The sequence below is a fragment of the Dendropsophus ebraccatus genome, chromosome 5 (assembly GCF_027789765.1).
Source record: "Dendropsophus ebraccatus isolate aDenEbr1 chromosome 5, aDenEbr1.pat, whole genome shotgun sequence".
In the NCBI taxonomy this organism is placed as follows: Eukaryota; Metazoa; Chordata; class Amphibia; order Anura; family Hylidae; genus Dendropsophus; species Dendropsophus ebraccatus.
Window position 1 is genome coordinate 160,226,645 of NC_091458.1, and position 20,592 is coordinate 160,247,236.

A 20,592-nucleotide genomic window follows, 5' to 3' on the forward strand; every position below is an offset into this window, starting at 1 on the left:
GATCATGGAGCAAAAAATGACACCTCACACAGCCCCATAGACCAAAGGAGAAAAGCGTTATAAGCCTGGGAATAGAGCAATTTTAAGGAAATTTTTTTTTTTTTTTTTTTTTTTTTTTTTTTAAAGGTTTTAATTTTCTAAAAGCCATCAAATAAAATAAGTTACACAAGTTATATTGTTGTAATCATACTGACTTGAGGAACATAAATAACATGTTACCCTAGGGCGAACGGCGTAACACCCCCCATATATATGTATATATGTGTATATATGTATATATAATGTGTGTGTGTGTGTATGTATGTGTGTGTATATATATATATATATATATATATATATATATATATATATATATATTGTGTGTGTGTGTGTATATATATATATATATATATATATATATATATATATATATATATAAAACATATATAATTTTTCTTTTTTTTTTTTATTTCACCGGCATATAATTTCTTTCTGGTTTTGCAGCCTATTTTCTGCAAAAATTAAGTCGGTCATTGAAAAATAAAATTAGTGCTGTAAAAAATACGGGCTCATCTAGGTCTCTAGGTGGTCCATGCATCAGCTTGGGGACTTCCCTGCCAAGTCTCTTTGGTCAGGGGAAAGAATACCATAAAACAACCTCAGAATATCCTCGCTGCACAAAGACTCCTTAAAAAAAAAATCACCCCACTGGTTTCATTTTGTTCACAACCATCCCCAGCTAGAATCAATTGATGCTGGCAAAGTCTTTTCCAGAAGAGAGTGCCCATAAAATCAGCCTGGAATGTTGTCATCCCTCATGAAAAATTGCTAGGATACAGCGTATATTTCTCACTACTGACTGCCCTTTTAAACAGTGTTTTTATTGGATTTTACAAATCCCGCCCCCCAAACACACCCCAACAATTTTTAGGGATAGGTGGATAGAGTTGAAGAAGGTCCAAGGGTTTGTTTGTTTGTTTGTTTGTGCTGTTGGCGTCTAAGGTTCTTTATTAGAGTAAATTCACAACATTCACGCGAGTGCGGCTGAAAGTGGTTAATCTTTTTCCTTCTACTAAATCTTGTACTCGTCTTCCACTTTTGTATTGTATTGTGTTGTATACACAACTTATTAAGTATTGATGATAAGAATGAATACTACTCAGTGAATATTAGTGATAATCCAGAACACTGCGCACTGCTCTCCAGCGGTCAGAAGGATATGTTCACACATTTTTTTTTTTTTTTTTTTTGCGGACATGTTTTTGGACGGCTGTCATTTTGAGGTGAAAATGCGGCTATATTTTGATAATTAGTCATAAATTAAGTTTATGATCATTATGTATGGCCGAAATCATTGAAATACGGCCATATTTTTGCCTCCAAAATGACGGACATCAGCTACAGCTGATAAAATGTTGTGTAAACATAGCCAAAGGGTGATACACTCTGTTCGGCCACCAGTTATTAAAGATGTATGGTCATCTTTAGAGGCTATATTTTTTTTTTTTCTTTTCATATTCAAGCTTTTATTGAAAAAAAAGTTAGAGAAATGAAAGTCGGGAAGGGGCTCAAAAAGTTTAACAAGGAATGGTATTGCATTTATGCATTGAAGTCAGAGGATGTACATCAACACAATACCATTGTTACACCGTCATAATGACAGCCATTTTTAGTGGACGGCAATATTTAACAGCAAATAACATTGTTTCAAAAACAGCAGCTGTTATTTAAAAAACACTGGCCATTGTTTTTAAATAACGGCCGTCCACTAACAATGGACGTCATTATGACGTTGTGTGAACATAAAATAACCCATACTGATTTTTTTTTTATTATACGTATGTTCCCCACTTGATGACCAAGGCTTTGGCGACAGTCCATTACTATCCCCACAATTTAACTGTCTTTACCCTAATATTGTATTGAAAAGTTTGGTAAAAACAAAAGTTGAAAAAAAGAGGACCTGTGTATATGGTTTACTGTACTAGGAGTTATAGTTCTGAGTTGAGTAATAAGGTATGTGAAAATATCTCAACTGGCTGGGCTCAGCTCACTCGTAAGCCGGTTTTAAATAAGTCTCTACCCCCCATTCACCCCACCGGATTCACGAAGAAGTGCATGTCTCTTAGGTAAATCTGTCAGGACCTGCGCTTGCCACATAATAGACCAGCTATTATATGAATGCAGAGGGAGCCTAACTACTATATTGGGCATAGAGAGATCTACTTTACGGTTGCATAGTGGGATGGGTCTTGGCTGAGAGAGGTCTTCATGATTGTCTGAGCCAGATGAAAAAGGAAATGAAAAGCCAACACCTTCAGTTAGCAAAAACTGTCACAATTCATGCACAGGAAAGTCACTGGATGTAACTGCACTATAATCACTTTTTAGATTTGCAAAATCTGTGTAGAGTTAGGATCTTTCTCAGTATGGTCATTGCTTGGTCTTTATCTTGTGGTTTTATCCTGTAGATGTGTAGTGGTATTATCCAGTCACTGTATGGTTATGTGGTTATGGTGTGACAATATTATTTATCCAGTGTATACTGCTATTATTGGTAATATATGTGTGTTCATATAGTGGATTTTATTCAGTAACAGTATAGTGGTATTAGTCATTATGTGGTAGTAGTTGTAGCAGTCATAGTGTGAAGATTTTATTTGCTACTTCTTACATTTGATGCACATAATGCGGCCCTTTTTTTGAGCCACCGCCTCCAGTTCCCACGTACAGCGACGGTCTATTCCCGAGCACCGGTCTGGCATGAAGCACTGTGTAGACAAATTCTTGTGTATTAGTCGTAATCCTTGTTTCGCCATCTTTGACTCTTCTTTCAGATGCCTAATGCCTTTTTATGTATATTTCTGTGACCTCAATACTCAGTAATGGAAATTTCCACCAAATGTGCAGTATTTAGCGTTTCTGTTCTAAACAAGCCCTTATAGACACATGGCGGCCCCGGCTGCATCTGTAACCGATATCATTTCTAGCCGTGTTATTGGGGGCGATGCATTTTAAAATAATTTCACTCTAATCCATCAGTTGTTATAAGATAAAATGAGGATTATTTACTAAGCAATTTTACACCATCATAGAAGAATTGCTGTTATTTAAATGATCCAGTGACAACATATGTTCCTGTTGGATTAGACTTTTAGAATGAAGAAAATCGAGTCCGCTGCATTTCAAGCTTTCACTGTAATCCTTACTGCTCACCATATGTAAAAGAAGCGTGGCGGAGGATGGGATCACGTATGTGAGCGCCGGCCGTCATCGCTTATACAGACACTGGCAGACAGGGCTCTACTTTCTGGCTCCTCTTTTACTCTGCTTCTTAATCACGTTAAATTGACTCGTTTTTTATGAATTGTTTGAAATTCTGTTTTTTAATGATAATGTGTATTCATAGTGTGTAAATGGCAACTTTTTTTTTTTACTTTTTTGGGGGTATATTCTGGGGGGGGTACGTAATCTGCAGTGGATTGTGCTACCACGGGGTTACCCTGCAGTCATAGTAATGTAGCTAAGCGGGATATCTGTTAAATAGTTGAAATTGGTGATGTAGTCACCGGAGCATTGTGCGTTATTTTGCTTCTTACTGCACCTTTGTGAATTTTCTACTGGATGAAATAAAACTTACCTGGATTTTTTCACAAGGTGGTGTGCTGCAGAATATCCTTCATCTCTAGAATAGTTTTGTTGTATGATTAATTAATATGACCATGTGGGTCATATTGCTTGTGGCAGATCCATGAGCGTATTTGCCAAAAGTTCGGGTTTTAAAATGCCGATCTTTCAGGTTTGTGCAAACCGAAACTTTCAGCAAATTTGCTCATCTCTTATCCTGACGCTGGAGGTCCATCGTGTCAATGCTTTGGAATCATGTTCTTGTGGAAAAATATCAATCTGAAGAGGCTTTATTTTTATTGCCCAAGCTGAACATAAGAAGTCCATCGTGAAATTGTCCGTATATTATTTACTTAGACCTGGGCACAAGGGGAGGTTTAAAGAGCCAAGATCCATTAAAGCAGGGAGGGGCACATTGCTATGTCCGTCAACGCTGGTCTCAAGAAGTCCAAGTGTACCTGATCAAAAGCCCTTTTGGTATCTACAGATCTACTGCATGTACAAAAGAATCCAGGATATGTCCTATGTTAACTTTAGGACTAGGTATAAAAATGGAGAGACTGGTTACTCTTTCCCCTTCCATCTCCTCTTTCATTCTGTATTGATATCTTTCTCATCCATAAGGGTGGGAGTAGGGACCATTTGAATGTTTTTGCTACAGATTGATATGTGTACCATCTTCTTTAGAAAAGCATATTAAATTTGTTAACCCTTTCAAGACTGAGCCCATAGATGCACGGATGTCTGGGCCAAATTAGTGCAATGTTCCTCCCCGCCTTCTAAGAGCGATAGCGCTTTTATTTTTCCACCTACAGGGCTGGTTGGGGTCATTTTTTGCGCCATAATCTCTAGATTTTATTAATATCCTATTGGTGTAATTTTTTTATCTCTTTTTATGTTTTTTTTCTTCCTGTTTACGGCGGTCACCGTGCAGGAACAATAATGTTATATTTTAATAAATCGGACAATTCCACAGGCTACGATATATATTATTTTTTTTATACTGGAAAAGGAGGTATATTAAACTTTTTATTGAGGGGGGTGGGGGTATAAGGTTTTATTAAGTTTTATTGGGGGGGGTTAAAAGTTTTTTTTAATAAATTTAAAAACTTTTTTTATTACACTTTAAAAAAAAGGCACTTATATTTCACTGTAAAACATGCAATCATTAGATTGCATATATTGATCAATGCTATGTAATAGCATGGCATAGATCAGTGTTATCGGCGATCTATGCATAGAGCCTGCAGGCTCTATCCATTGAGGCCGTTCCGACAGAACCAGGTAAGTGACTTACCCCCGCCCATCGGTACAAGTGATCAGGACCCCCGCAGCATGGTCCCGATCACTCAGTGGCAGGAGCATTTCCTGTCACTGAGTACCTTAAACGCCGCAATCACTATAGATTGCGGTGTTTAAGGGGTTAATGGCAGGGAGCTGTGGGATCGTCATTACGCTCAGCTCCCAGGACACTGATGTGTGAGTGACCACTCTCACTGCAGCAGTCCTGCACACATCAAACCCCTCTGACACGCAGGAACGTATATATACATTCCTACTCCATGGGGTATGTTTAGTAGGAATGTATATATTCGTATTACTGATGTGAAGCGGTTAAAATGACACTACGGCCCTTGCTTTATGTATATGTTGTTGACCCCAAAAGAACACAAAAGGGGGGCATTTACTATTGACTCTAAAACATGCGATATTTCTACAAAGTACTCAACTGTTTACCCAGCTGAATAGGGTTAACAAACTTTACTTAAATCTGTAATTAGAATATTAAAATATTTGCAAAAATTTGCTCATTCACCTGGTACTGACTAGACGTAGGCATTCACTCAGTTTGTGTGACTTTTAAAAAAGTCGCAAATGATAAATTTGGTGCTAATCCCGAATTAGGCAAATTATTGGGTATATACTCAAAACAGGCACCCGTACGGCATATGTCCTGAAGAGGAGTTCAGAGGGGGGCTGCACTGCTATCTTGACTGCCATCTGCATCATGGGACCGCGGCTATTAGCGGGAGCGGGACGATCGCCGCTTCCACTAATTAACACCGTTAGATACAGCTGTCAAACATGACAGCTGCATCTAACAGTGTTATTTGCAGCCCATCCCTGATGTCTAGTGGTGGGATCCCCCCGCGATGCGATTGCGGAGGGGGAATCCTTTGGTCTTACTGGGCCGGGTCTCAGCATCGGAATGATGCTAATCCCGGCTCTGTATTCTATTGCAATGGTCTGCAGCAGAACAAAGCAATAGAGCACCGATCTCATGGATCGGTGCTGTATAATACAGCTACACTGATCTCTATGGGAGAGCAGTGTAGTTGTATTAGAAGTCCCCCAGGGGTAATAACCCTAACCCTAGGGGGACTTCTAATTACTGTATAAGTTAAAAAAAGTGTTTTCATTAATAAAAAATCCCCTCCCCTAATAAAAGTCTGAATCACCCCCCTTTTCCCATTTTATAAATAAAAATAAATAAACATGTTTGTTTTGCCGCATGCGTAATTGTGCAAACTATTAATTTATCACATTCCTGATCTCGCACGGTAAACGGCGTAAGCGCAAAGACCCGCCAAACTGCAAAAATTGTGCAAAAGTGCAAAGTGTATCAAATCCAGAAAAATTGTACTAAAAAGCGATCAAAAGCGATCGCATATCCGCAATCAAGGTACCGATGGAAAGAACACGTCATTGCGCAAAAGAGGACACCTCAATCAGCCCCATAGACCAAAGGATAAAAGCGTTATAGGCCTGGGAATAGAGTGATTTTAAGGAACGTTTTTTTCTGTAGAAGGTTTTATTTTTTTAAAAGCCATCAAATAATATAAAGGTTATGCATATCGTTTTAATCGTACCGACTTGAGGAACATATATAACGTCAATTTCTCCATAGGTCAAACTGCGTAAAAACAAAGAAAAAGAATTGCGTTTTTTGTTTTTTTTTCAATTTTACCGCACATATAATTTTTTTCTGTTTTCGCAGCATATTTTATGCAAAAATTAAGTCTGCCATTGCAAAATACAATTAGTGACGCAAAAAATCAGGGCTCATGTGGGTTTCTAGGTGAAAAAAGAGCAAGTGCTATGTATGGCCTTATATACACAAGGAGGAAAAAACGAAAATGAAAATTGGCTAAGTCCTTAAGTGGTAAAAAAGTTTCGTCTAAAAAAAATATTTGCCCGTTGAATACTGGCTCAACATTAAAACTTAGACCAAAAATGAGTGAAAAATCCAATTATTCACCTAAAAATAGGCGCAAAACCCTTGATATATGTCCCCCAAATCTTTTATTTCTTAAGATTTTTTTTTTTTTTTAATGAAACCCAGAATAACTTATATTAACTTAAATAATTAGCTTTAATGTCTGAATGAAATTTGATACAATTTATTTTCCTTTTTCTGTGCTAGAAATGATGCTCCCAGCACTCTGTGCACCTGGCTAGAAGATGTGCATTACCTACGGCACTTGTAGCTTTTTTTATATATATTTTTTTCCTGCTGGCATAAAAACTCCTTTTTACCTGACATAAACTTTCTGTGTGCTAGCAAATTTCCTATGATTTCCTGCAGTACATTATAATAACAGTGTAACCATCGCAATTACCTGAAATCATCCTCTGGTTATACGAGTAATTGCAGAATTGTAGTAATTTGAAAAGAATTTCTGTCCGTTCTCGTCCTGCTCGTCATGTGCAGCGCTGACTATTTACTTTGCCTCTGTGTCTTTGGAGACAAATGAATCCTTTAGAAGCTCGGCAGACAAGCAGCGTGAAAACCATTAAACTTTCACCCGCACCTAAATCATTAACAAAGAAGTGTAAAGTCAACATGCCGTAATTATTACTACGGTTGAAGTTTTACTTGGGCGTTTTGACACTTTCTGTGTGTTTTCTTAAGCGTTACACGTAGTTATTTGCAGGTAATGTGGACTAACACGCGGCTATTTAAGCAGTAATTACGCCGCTACAACATTTCTCCTGTAGATCGGTCGTCTTCCATCCTGACCTCTGTCCTTTCCGCCGCCATCTCTATTCGGTTCCTTGTGCACTGGTTGCCTTATGTCTCTATTTTATTAATGTTTTAGAAAATCTTACTTTTTTTTTTTTTTTATGAAGAAGCACAGAAGCATTCTATTTCTCGAAGACTGAAATTCATTAGGAGATCTTTCCTGCCCTCTTCCTTTGGCTGTTTTCTTTCCATTTCAAGTACCATTATGGTATTTCAGGCAGCTTCCTGTGAGAAATCCATTTCTATGCTGTTATTCTTCCTTGTAAAAAGGTGGCCGTGCTGGGGGTGTAGCTGTTTTGAAATTTTAAGAACCCTCTTGAAGCCGGGATTGTGCGGATCAGGCCTGGGATTTCTGTAATATGGACTGAAGAATGCACCGGTTATTTAGGAACTTAATTCCCAATATGGCTCCTTTTTGATTAAGGACGGACAAAAGCCAACATTGCCGGGCATTATCGCAGACCCGAAAACTAGTTAATGATCTAAACTCTTTAACTCCCTGTTTCTTGACTATTTAAAGGATTTTTTGATTCTTTGATTTTATTACAAACAGGCTCATTCAGGTCTTTCTCTTCCCCATTCTCCGAGCTTCTTTCTCCTCCGCGCTTTTCTTCCTCTCCTCCAGCCCGTGTAATTTGTAGCTCATTTCCTCTTCTGTCTGGGGGCTGAAAGGTTGTGAGTGGTTAACAATAGCCGGAGCAAGAGTTCTTGAGATGAGCAGCATCCATGTTTAGTGCTCAAAAGGTTAAACGCTGTTAGTCTGTTTGGAAAACAGATTTTATTCATGGCATTTAAATCCTGAAATAATCCCCTCTAATCAAAACCATCAATCTCGGCTTGTTAGGCCGCTGTTTTCTTTTTAATGAAAGGTTCCTTCAAATCCAGCTCTTCTACTTTGGGCATCCCGTCCGTGCCTTTTCTATAGTACTTACCAGTATACTTTTATTATTGGTCACTTTTATTATTGGTCACTTTTATTATTGGTCACTTTTATTATTGGTCACTTTTTATTATTGGTCACTTTTTATTATTGGTTACTTTTATTATTGGTTACTTTTTTTATTGGTTACTTTTATTATTGGTTACTTTTATTATTGGTCACTTTTATTATTGGTTACTTTTTTATTGGTTACTTTTATTATTGGTCACTTTTTTTATTGGTTGTTATTATCACCAATAGCAAACATTTTTTCCAATAATGAACAGATGTCTCCTTATTTTATCTCTACACCTAAAATATTCTGATATATATGCTGTGAGATTAGCGTCTTTTCAGACTCACTCACTATGGAGGACATTTATCTGGACTTGATCCGAATTATCTCACACCTCTTAGTAAAGCCGCACAGCCATGCACCTGTTTCAGGGCTTGCATCGGCTTTGGAGCTGGTATAGGTTTTTGCACAGTTTACACCTGGTAAATTAGGCATTGTGTGAGGCCACGCCTCCTCCCTGCCTTGCCACTCCCCTGTCCACTCATTAGGTGAGCAGGGGTTACGTTTGGCTTTTGCCAAGGAGAAGGTAAGACTCCGCGCCTTCTCCGTGGCGTACGCCACCGGCACAATGTTAATAAATGTCACCCTATATGCTTTGGCTGTTTGTGTGTTAAAGTGATTGCTGTATAAAATAAGCCTTCTGAGATGTGATATAGTGTGGAACCAATTTAAAGGGGTTGTAAAATATTTTTTTATTTCAAATAAACTATTCTTTGTAATTTACTTCTATTTAAAAATCTCCAGTCTTCCTGTCCAGAGCAGGAGAGGTTTTCTATGGGGATTTGCTGCTGCTCTGGACAGTTCCTGACATGGACAGAGGTGGCAGCAGAGAGCACTGTGTCAGACTGGAGAGAATACACCACTTCCTGCAGGACATACAGCAGCTGATAAGTACTGGTCGACTGGAGATTTTTAAATAGAACTAAAATATAGATCTATATAACTTTCTGAAAACAGTTGATTTGAAAGAAAAAGATATTGGTTGGATAATCCCTTTGATGAGAAATAAATATGAATCCTTAACCAAATTAGAAATAGAGTAAATGTGGACACATTATTATGGTATCTTGGTATCAAAATGAGCATAAACTTATAAACAGGTCGCCCCCTGGCTTCTTTGTTGTGAATACAGCAGTGGGTATGGCACGTGACCCGCGGCTCTATTCCTTCTCTATGGCTCGCCGGGGGGTGGGGGGGGTGGAGGTTGGACCCCTCGTCCTCCCTTATGCTGTAAATAGGGGACAAGTTAGTTTTAAGGGGTAAAGGAAGATTAGTGTTATGTCCTTTATCATCTGAAACAAGTAAAACAAGTAAAACAATGGAACAATGTTCTATGTCAACAATATCTGTATTTCCTCTTGATTATCCTTGTTTTATTCTTATTGCCAGGAAAACTCAACAGTCAAGAAAACTACAATAATTTTACCAACAACAACCCAGGAAACCCACGACTTTCACCGCTTCCCAGTCTGACGGTCGTGCTACCGCTTGTTCAAATAAAGCAGCCAATGACATTGGGAACCATCACAAAACGCACAGGGTAAGCATTGATACCTTATTCATCTTTCCTGTAAAATGCAATACTGAATATTTATTTAAAGGGATTAGAGTCAGATACTAAAACATTTTATTTTTTTCTAATCTCTTTCTATTTTGTGATTGTATTTTTTTTAATTTAATTTTTTTTTTACATTGTTTTGGGGGCGGCCGTCTTGTCTGAGCTAAACAGCATTTAGTGATATGTTTTACAGCAAGCCCCAAGGACATGGATGACAATAGACAGACTCTGTCCCCTAGAGCTTAATGTGAAACATTACTGAGCACGCTCTGTGACCTGTGAAGAGGTCATGCAGGGAGCTGCTATTGTCTCCTCTATCTACTGATATCACATGATGCTGCAATGCTGTACAAGTCACTTTACTGCAGCCTCCTCTTATCGCCACAGACACAACAGGAAGTCTCAGCTTAGTTTTAGCCCCAGTGGTGAGAATGAAAACTGCAAAATATCAGGATTATTTTATAATATAGATGGAAAAAAATGGAAAATTAGAAAAAGCCACCATAAATTCTTAAAAAATATGTTTAACATAAAAACCTTTATAAGAGTGCCTTCACACACGCTTTTTTTATCAGATCATTTTATTGCTACAATCTTTTTTGTACATCTCGGGCACTTCTAAAGCTGCGTTGTAATAACAATGGAAAAGTAGAAGATTGTTGTCAGAAAAAAAAAAAAAACACCTGGTCCATTTAGTCCGCCCGTATATTATTGCCTTTATTGATTTATTTTTTAAACCTTGTTTTTATTGCATTATTGCCTTTATTATTATATAAGGATACATAGATAAATGTTTATTTCAGGTGAGTTTACATTCAGTTTTACAAAATATCCCTAGTGGGCGCTGAGGATAAGGGTATGTCTCCTACTATCCTCAGTGCCATTCCTGTGCTGTTAGTTGTGTGCGGTAAGCTGTTAGGAGTCATGGAGGCGTGGCCCCCTCCAATTACAATAATTAGAGGGGGCGCGCCCTAATGCTCATCAATGGAGGGGTGAGCCGCATCAGTGCTCGGAGGGGCCATAGCCAGACCTCCAGTGCTACTAGCGGCTTACCGCGCACAACTAACAGCATGGGAATGGCCCCGAGGATAAGAGACATATCAGTCCCCTGTGCCCACTAAGGAGCTGTCAGCAGATTAGATTCTTCTAACCTATTGATAGTTCCCCTTTAAGGCTTGCTGGAAGAGCAGGGAAAAATAGTTTTTCAGCTTACGAATATGAATTCATGTTTTTATATAAACTGTGGACAAAGGCCTGATATTGGTTTTACATTTATCTATATTGCGAGTGGAACATTCATATTTTCACATAACAGCCTACAGTATATGGGAGCGCTGCAACCACTGAGGCCTCGGCACATCCATAGAAGCTGCTTTATGGATGTGTAATTGTGAAAGTCACAGAGTATATGGACAGACGCTGTTCTTCAGCTCTTAGCTTGCTGACTGAATTGTGACTACAGGTTTTGTACAAATTGGAAAAATGGTGAATTAGCTTTTATCCAGTGTTTAAGCTTGAATTCCCATCCGTGCTATTCTGGATATTCCCCATTGCCCTCATCTAGGCTACAGCTGACCATGACCACCAAGCGGTGCGATCATGGGTGCCTAAAGAGTTGAGAAAATACTGCACTAACCAATACATAAGTGTAAAATGTAGTGGTGTAAGACGCACGTTGTTAGGGTATTATAATGTGTCAGTAATGAATCATAATTTATGTGCTTCCTATGTGCTTAAAATCATCAAGACTTTTACGATTGGCAGAAAAGAAAGTATAAGATGTTCCTGATTAGAGCTGAGCAGCCCCTTAAGTCCTACTCCTACCAGTATGGAAATACCAGGGTGGTCCCTTTTATGTCAGAGTCTAACTCAGTTGTGAGTATTACGACATGACAAGGTAAAACCAAAGCCAGGCATCCATCCACAGACAGCTGTTTCGGGGTATTGCCTCTCGTCAGTGTGGAGTAGGCTGCCTATGGCTGTATCCATGTTTTTCTGCCACCAGTAATCAAATGCAGAGCGTTCAGATTTGGACTAGTTTGAGCGACCTCAAAGTTTGCTCATCTCTCTTTTCCTGATATGTTTATAAGAATGGCCGAGTGATACTCTTCTAATGTACGGTCTGGGCAGCCCCAGGGTGGAGAGTTATCTTAGTGATTCTGGGGTCATGGACTTACCAAAAAAGAGACAGAAGCTCTGTGCACGTCTGTCCTTCATGCGCACGTCTGTCCTTCCTGTGCACGTCTGTCCTTCCTGCGCACGTCTGTCCTTTATGCGCACGTCTGTCCTTTATGCGCACGTCTGTCCTTTATGCGCACGTCTGTCCTTTATGCGCACGTCTGTCCTTTATGCGCACGTCTGTCCTTTATGCGCACGTCTGTCCTTCATGCGCACGTCTGTCCTTCATGCGCACGTCTGTCCTTCATGCGCACGTCTGTCCTTCATGCGCACGTCTCTCCTTAATGCGCACGTCTCTCCTTAATGCGCACCTCTCTCCTTAATGCGCACCTCTCTCCTTAATGCGCACCTCTCTCCTTAATGCGCACCTCTCTCCTTAATGCGCACCTCTCTCCTTAATGCGCACCTCTCTCCTTAATGCGCACCTCTCTCCTTAATGCGCACCTCTCTCCTTAATGCGCACCTCTCTCCTTAATGCGCACCTCTCTCCTTAATGCGCACCTCTCTCCTTAATGCGCACGTCTCTCCTTAATGCGCACCTCTCTCCTTAATGCGCACGTCTCTCCTTAATGCGCACGTCTCTCCTTAATGCGCACGTCTCTCCTTAATGCGCACGTCTGTTCTTCCTGTGCACCTCTCTCCTTCATGCGCACGTCTGTCCTTCATGCGCACGTCTGTCCTTCATGCGCACGTCTGTCCTTCCTGTGCACGTCTGTCCTTCCTGTGCACGTATGTTCTTCATGCGCACCTCTCTCCTTCATGCGCACCTCTCTCCTTCATGCGCACCTCTCTCCTTCATGCGCACCTCTCTCCTTCATGCGCACCTCTCTCCTTCATGTGCACCTCTCTCCTTCATGCGCACCTCTCTCCTTCATGCGCACCTCTCTCCTTCATGCGCACCTCTCTCCTTCATGTGCACGTCTGCCCTTCATGTGTCAAGGTGTCAACCTTTAGCATCTTGGCTGCCCTCCTTCTTATGAAAAATGTATTGGGAAAGTGGAAGAGGTGAAAATCTAGGGCTTGAATGAAACAAACAGAGACTGAGCCTTTGCAGAAATAATTTATTTGGATACTCATGTCTGACCACATCAGACTTATTGAAATTCATCCAATCCATATGTCTTCTAAAACAGGCCAAGCAGACGCTGGCCAAGATTGGTAACTCTATAAATATACGTGTTACAGACATACAGCAAATAGAATAATCATTTTCCACACGGTCAGTAAGTAGTCTAAGGCCAGAGCCAAAATATAATTAGTTTTCAGTTTCGAGTTGCGCCGTTTTCCCCTTAATACTGGTTCAGCCTTAGAATTGGATATGAAATATTTCCATTTCTCTCCTACATCTGTCAGGAAACTGATGTGAATAAAGGATTTTCACAAGGCATATATCCTCTTTGGATGGCTTCAACTTCCAAGTTGCTCTGAGCTCACACACTGGGAACCTGGATGACCACATGATGAGAACACTTTGCATGTGTCGGAGCAGCATGTTCCTCCTCCTATTAAGCTTTGGCAGCTCCGCTTAATCACTTTCACGTCTCGTGGCCTAAATGTAACCAAGCACGCTCTCCTGTTTGGAACTGGAAGGTCGCACAGGGATAGTTCACAGTGAATAACAAACACCTTTTTATTTTATTTTCTGCTCAGAAATGTTGGCCTGTTTTTTTATTGCTTTGTGTATGCCTATTCATACGTATTATCCATGTAATTTGTTTTTTTCATGTCCTTTCTTTCATGGAAACCGCTGCTCATTTTTGGGCAGAGTAGTCAAGTGGGTGGGCCTAATAGTGATCGACAGCTCTCATCTATATAATGCATACTTGAGCAGAACAAGCAGAGATTTACAGGAATAAATGCAAAACAGTAATATAATGCATATCTAGAGCATTGGATGTTAGAAGTCAGTCTAAAATATAAAGAAAAACATTCTGAAGAACAGTTTATAGATAAGATGCTTCTCTTGATGGGACTGAAAATGAGGAACCACGATGATTATAGGTCACTAGGGAAGCGGAAAGCACAATTAAGTTTATAGAGTTTTAAATTATTATAGATATCGAGCGTAATAAACCAGGCACCTATGTCAGCATAGGTGCTGATGGTTTAAACTTACCCCATAACATTGTAATATATTATAATATACATTGTGATAGAAAACAATTATAATTAAAGAGAACCTGTCACCCCCTTTGCCGGGGCAGAGCCTGGCCGACGCCCCGGTGCAGACCCATATACTTACCGCTTCCACGAAGTCCCGGTCCCAGAGCCTGTCCTGCCGCCAAGATATTCCCATCCAAAGCCGCACGCGCGCTCATCAGAGATGAGTCCAACACCCATAGAGAATGACGGCTCCAGTCATTTTTCTCTGGACGTCGGACTCATCTCTGGTGAGCGCGGTTTCGGATCTCGGCGGCGGGACAGGCTCCGGGACCGGGACTTCGTGGAAGCGGTAAGTATATGCACCGGGGCGTCGGCCGGGCTGTGCCCCGGCACAGGGGGTGACAGGTTCTCTTTAAAGCGTACACGTTATTTCAAGCAGCTATTCAAAATAAGGTGTTGTGTATGAACATGAGAATAGCACTATTTCTGGCCATTATATAACTTTATGGCATTGTATGGTGTATGGTATATGGCATTGTCACTAGATTTCTGCTCTGTAAGTTACATGCCTAATTTTGCGTTGTCCGTGACTAGTCGGTGGAGACTACAGTAGCTCCTATACACTGTACATACACACAAAAGGACATCTGCTCCCATTTGTCCACTTTGTTGAACACTTTCAAAAGCAGCAGTAGGTGGAACATTATAGAGCAGTACTGAGCAGTGTAAACTATGAATTCAGCACAGAGGTCGGGAGCTCTACTACTGACTATACACTACTGCAGTCTTTGTGTCTTTCGCTCTGCTACATGGAAACATGCAATTGGTTAGCAATGGATTAGCAATTAGCAAGAGGGACCTTATTATAAAGAGGGATAAACAGATTATAGCAAAATATTCAAATATGGGCAAATTAGTAATGATAGTGACAGTGTAAACAAACTGCAAGACGATGTTACTGAAAAATGAAGAAAGTACAGGTAGGAGCATGGAAGAAATGTAGAATTTTGCTGTTTTTTGAATTTAATAGATTTCAATAATTTTATAAAATTGTCGTCAAAGAAGGAGACAACGAATAGGTAATTATAGGCAATTAAACACGGATATCTGAAGGGCAAGGTTAGTTTCGAAGATCCATGTGGGATTGGGGGAGGTAAAACAGTTCTGTTTTATGTGAATAAGAAACATTGGAAAAATTCACAGTAGAATTTCTGCCTTATGAGTAAAATGTATACCACTCGTGTTCAGAGGTTCAGAAGATTATTGGAAATATCTGTAGTGAGTTCAAGTGGTATTGCAAAGGTTGCTGCCTACAACTCTAGACGCTACAGAGAGAATGGCTACTTGATCTAATGTGCGTTTTAGTGTTTGATTGTTGTTTACCGCGGCCAGGCCCGGAAAGGGAGGCGATAGAAACGAATGCAAGCTACAGATCAAATAAGGTTATACAGTACCTTCTCACAAAGGTTAGTTGGAAAAAGGCTCAGAGTGGACATAAAAACAGGCACTTTCCTCAGTAAACATAGTGTGAACTTTGCAGGATGGATTTTGAGAGAGAAAAGCATATTAGCGGTGAAGGAAGCCAAACAGAGTATTCTAATGGAATGGCCAAATAGCAGAAAATGAAAGCTCGGTTCAAGTGCCGTCCAAGGCTGCAGATTTAGCCGCCATAAGCAGTTCTTAACATTAAGAATGGTGCAACATGCAGCACCAAATGCATCAAAATGGCAGCCTCCTAAATGTACCCATGTATAAACCAAATAGGTTCTTTGGCCTCTGCAAGGACCCAGGATAACCAAATACCAATGTGGTTGTTGTTATAGCCTAAGTGAAATGACTATATAAATTGTGCATTTTTGGGATGCTTGCCCATCCGAATTACAAGTTATAGTTTATATAGACTCAAACACCCTGACACTTTGATGGTTAAGGTGGATCTCCTTTATTCAAAGATGGCAGCCAGTTTATATATCCTGTGGGCATGTGTTCTCCTACTAAGGCTTGTGTGAGTACTTCATTGGCCAAGGTATTTACATAGCACAAGTGTTACTTATGAAAACTTTAAGGAATGTAAACGTCTCTATGTATTTACAAGGTCAGCGCCATGTTGTAATGGCTTTACTAAATATACAAAATATGACATCCTTAACAGTCCCCCCTTTGAAGCGATTATCAAAAGCAGATGACCTTAATTTCTAGGTCAAAAAGCTAATAATCTGTATCACTGTGTGTGCTCTGAGGTCTTCATTACATTAGGAAAAACCCATCTCTAGCAGATAGGCTGCCTCTTAAGGGGCTTATACTAAGGTAAGTCAAAATTCAGATTCTATTCCTCCCTAATATGGAAGGTATGGAGGTGGGGTCACTTCTCCTTTGCTCATTTGCTTCAAGCGATTGGATTCTTCTTAATCGTCTGAGATGGGAAAATCACAAGAACAGTAACTTGCTATCTACTAGTATCTCCACTTGTTTAGAAGGTCAGCGCCATATTGTAATGGTTTTACTAAATATACAAAATATCACATCCTTAAAGGGATAGTGTCACTTTTTTTTTTCTTTTTCCTTTAAATGTAATTATAAAAAATAAGTGGTTTGGTATTTTTTTTTTTTTATTTTGCCTGTAGTATCAATGTTTTATAACCTTGTGATGCTGGCCACAGGGGGCTGCCATGTTGAATAGCATTTGTGTATGGTGTCTTTGCACGACACTTACACAGATGCTGTACGGCACACACATAACATTGAAGTGAACGGGACGGAGTCCGTCCCGTTTACTTACATTGTGCTTCATGAGCTGTGTGCTAGGCATATTCAAAGGCATGCGTAGTACACAGCTGGGGGAGGGCGATGGCACCATTTTAGAGGAGCCTGCTCCTGGAAGTACTGTGAAAAGTACTGAGAGTGGCTGAAAGTTACTTGAACTGTGGTTTACAGCTTGCTTGCTGCTGCTTCTTCACCATAAGTCCCTGGTTTTATGGTCCTTCTCTGTACTAACTCCCTGAACTTGTTGCTTTGTCTGTGTGCCGCTGCTGCCTCGGTCTGTGTTCCCCCTGCTCCCCCCGTCTGTATGCCGCTGCTGTCCCCGATCTGTATACCGCTGCTCCCCCGATCTGTATATCGCTGCTCCCCCCCGTCTGTATGCCGCTGCCCTCCCTGATCTGTATACCTGCCGCTGCTCTCCCCGATCTGTATGCAGCTTCTCCCTCCTGTATGCCGCTTCTCCCTCCTGTATGCCGCTTCTCCCTCCTGTCTGTATGCCGCTTCTCCCTCCTGTCTGTATGCCGCTTCTCCCTCCCTCCTGTCTGTATGCCGCTTCTCCCTCCCTCCTGTCTGTATGCCGCTTCTCCCATCTGTCTGTATGCCGCTTCCCCCATCTGTCTGTATGCCGCTTCTCCCATCTGTCTGTATGGCGCTTCTCCCTCCCTCCTGTCTGTATGCCGCTTCTCCCATCTGTCTGTATGGCGCTTATCCCTCCCTCCTGTCTGTATGCCGCTTCTCCCATCTGTCTGTATGCCGCTTCTCCCATCTGTCTGTATGGCGCTTCTCCCTCCCTCCTGTCTGTATGCCGCTTCTCCTATCGGTCTGTATGGCGCTTCTCCCTCCCTCCTGTCTGTATGCCACTTCTCCCTCCCTCCTGTCTGTATGCCACTTCTCCCTCCTGTCTGTATGCCACTTCTCCCATCTGTCTGTATGCCGCTTCTCCCATCTGTCTGTATGGCGCTTCTCCCTCCCTCCTGTCTGTATGCCGCTTCTCCCTCCTGTATGGCGCTTCTCCCCCCCTCCTGTATGCCGCTTCTCCCATCTGTCTGTATGGCGCTTCTCCCTCCCTCCTGTATGCCGCTTCTCCCTCCCTCCTGTATGCCGCTTCTCCCATCTGTCTGTATGGTGCTTCTCCCTCCTGTCTGTATGCCTCTTCTCCCATCTGTCTGTATGGCGCTTCTCCCTCCCTCCTGTCTGTATGCCGCTTCTCCCATCTGTCTGTATGGTGCTTCTCCCTCCTGTCTGTATGCCTCTTCTCCCATCTGTCTGTATGGCGCTTCTCCCTCCCTCCTGTCTGTATGCCGCTTCTCCCATCTGTCTGTATGCCGCTTCTCCCATCTGTCTGTATGCCGCTTCTCTCTCCTGTATGGCTCTTCTCCCCCCCTCCTGTATGGCGCTTTTCCCATCTGTCTGTATGGTGCTTCTCCCTCCCTCCTGTATGGCGCTTTTCCCTCCCTCCTGTATGCCGCTTCTCCCATCTGTCTGTATGCCGCTTCTCCCTCCCTCCTGTATGCCGCTTCTCCCTCCCTCCTGTATGCCGCTTCTTCCTCCCTCCTGTATGCCGCTTCTCCCTCCCTCCTGTATGCCGCTTCTCCCATCTGTCTGTATGCCGCTTTTCCCTCCCTCCTGTATGCCGCTTCTCCCTCCCTCCTGTATGCCGCTTCTCCCATCTGTCTGTATGCCGCTTCTCCCATCTGTCTGTATGGCGCTTCTCCCTCCCTCCTGTATGCCGCTTCTCCCTCCCTCCTGTATGCCGCTTCTCCCATCTGTCTGTATGCCGCTTCTCCCTCCCTCCTGTATGCCGCTTCTCCCATCTGTCTGTATGCCGCTTCTCCCTCCCTCCTGTATGCCGCTTCTCCCTCCCTCCTGTATGCCGCTTCTCCCTCCCTCCTGTATGCCGCTTCTCCCATCTGTCTGTATGGCGCTTCTCCCTCCCTCCTGTATGGCGCTTCTCCCTCCCTCCTGTATGCCGCTTCTCCCTCCCTCCTGTATGCCGCTTCTCCCATCTGTCTGTATGGCGCTTCTCCCTCCCTCCTGTATGGCGCTTCTCCCTCCCTCCTGTATGGCGCTTCTCCCTCCCTCCTGTATGGCGCTTCTCCCTCCCTCCTGTATGGCGCTTCTCCCTCCCTCCTGTATGCCGCTTCTCCCTCCCTCCTGTATGCCGCTTCTCCCATCTGTCTGTATGGCGCTTCTCCCTCCCTCCTGTATGCCGCTTCTCCCTCCTTTCTATATACTGCTGCTGCCCCATGCCCGCCCCCCCTCCCCCCTCTTGCTATGTGCCCCTGCTCTCCTCCATATATGTGCTGCTGCCCCCTCAGTGGGAGTCTTATACAGTACAGTGTTCTGTGTTATTACCTGAGCTCTTCCTGCAGCTGTAAATCGTCGGATCCCCAGTGCAGCCACTGCCCGATCAGAGCACTCACTTTGGCTCAGCTCCCTGCTCTGTACTCGGTTCATGTGACTGTGACCCCACAATAACTGAGTACAGGGCAGGGAACTGAGTGTCCTGATCGGGCAGTTGCTGCACTGGGGATCCGACAATCTACAGCTGCAGGAGGAGCTCAGGTAATAACACAGATCTCTTATGTCCATAGCGAAGCAATTTGTTGTAAATTACAAGTTGTAATGATTAACTGTAACTCCTATCATTGGAGCTGATGATGTGTTTGGTGTATTCCCCTATAGTTATATAATCACTGTGGAGGATATTGCATGTGTATGCTGGGAGTTATTGTCGGGTCCAAGCCAGATAAGGTACCAGTACATACATGTATTATCCCCCACAGTGATTATATAGGAATAAACCAAACAATCAGCTCCCAGGACAGAAGTTACTGTTATCCAGAACTATTGGCAACTATTTGTTACACTGCAATAGATACATCTGTACAGACAGGAATATTGTAACCAATCAGTGACTGCAGCAAAGGAGTTACAGTGGCTTATTACAGCCAGCAACTCTTGTCTCACTGAGGTGGCTGCATTTGGCAGAGCAAAGTGTCTCTCCTACTCTTTTTTAATTGGTACAATTAGCCCCCATATACACCAGAGAGCAATAGCCGGTACTCTCCTGTGTGTGTGTAAATAAATAAAAATATATACACACACACACACACACACACACACACACACACACACACACACACACACACACACACACACATAGATACATACAGGAGATAGATATATATATATATATATATATATATATATATATATATATATATATATATATATATATATACACACACACATACATGCAAGAGCCATATATATATATACACACATAGTTCCACAATGGAGTGCATTTTTTTCACTGAAGGACGTGCTATAGATCTTTGTGTGTGTATGTGTATATATATATATAT

General features: G+C 41.8%; 1 protein-coding gene across 3 annotated transcripts in view; it reads left to right on the forward strand.

Moving 5' to 3' along the window:
- Positions 1–20,592, forward strand: part of BCAS3 (BCAS3 microtubule associated cell migration factor) — a 657,814-nt gene that overhangs the window by 221,490 nt on the left and 415,732 nt on the right. For all 3 annotated transcript variants that reach the window (XM_069971782.1, XM_069971780.1, XM_069971781.1), the window contains exon 17: positions 10,015–10,165. In XM_069971782.1, coding sequence (XP_069827883.1) covers positions 10,015–10,165 — 151 coding nt within the window. The remainder of the gene's footprint in view (positions 1–10,014; positions 10,166–20,592) is intronic.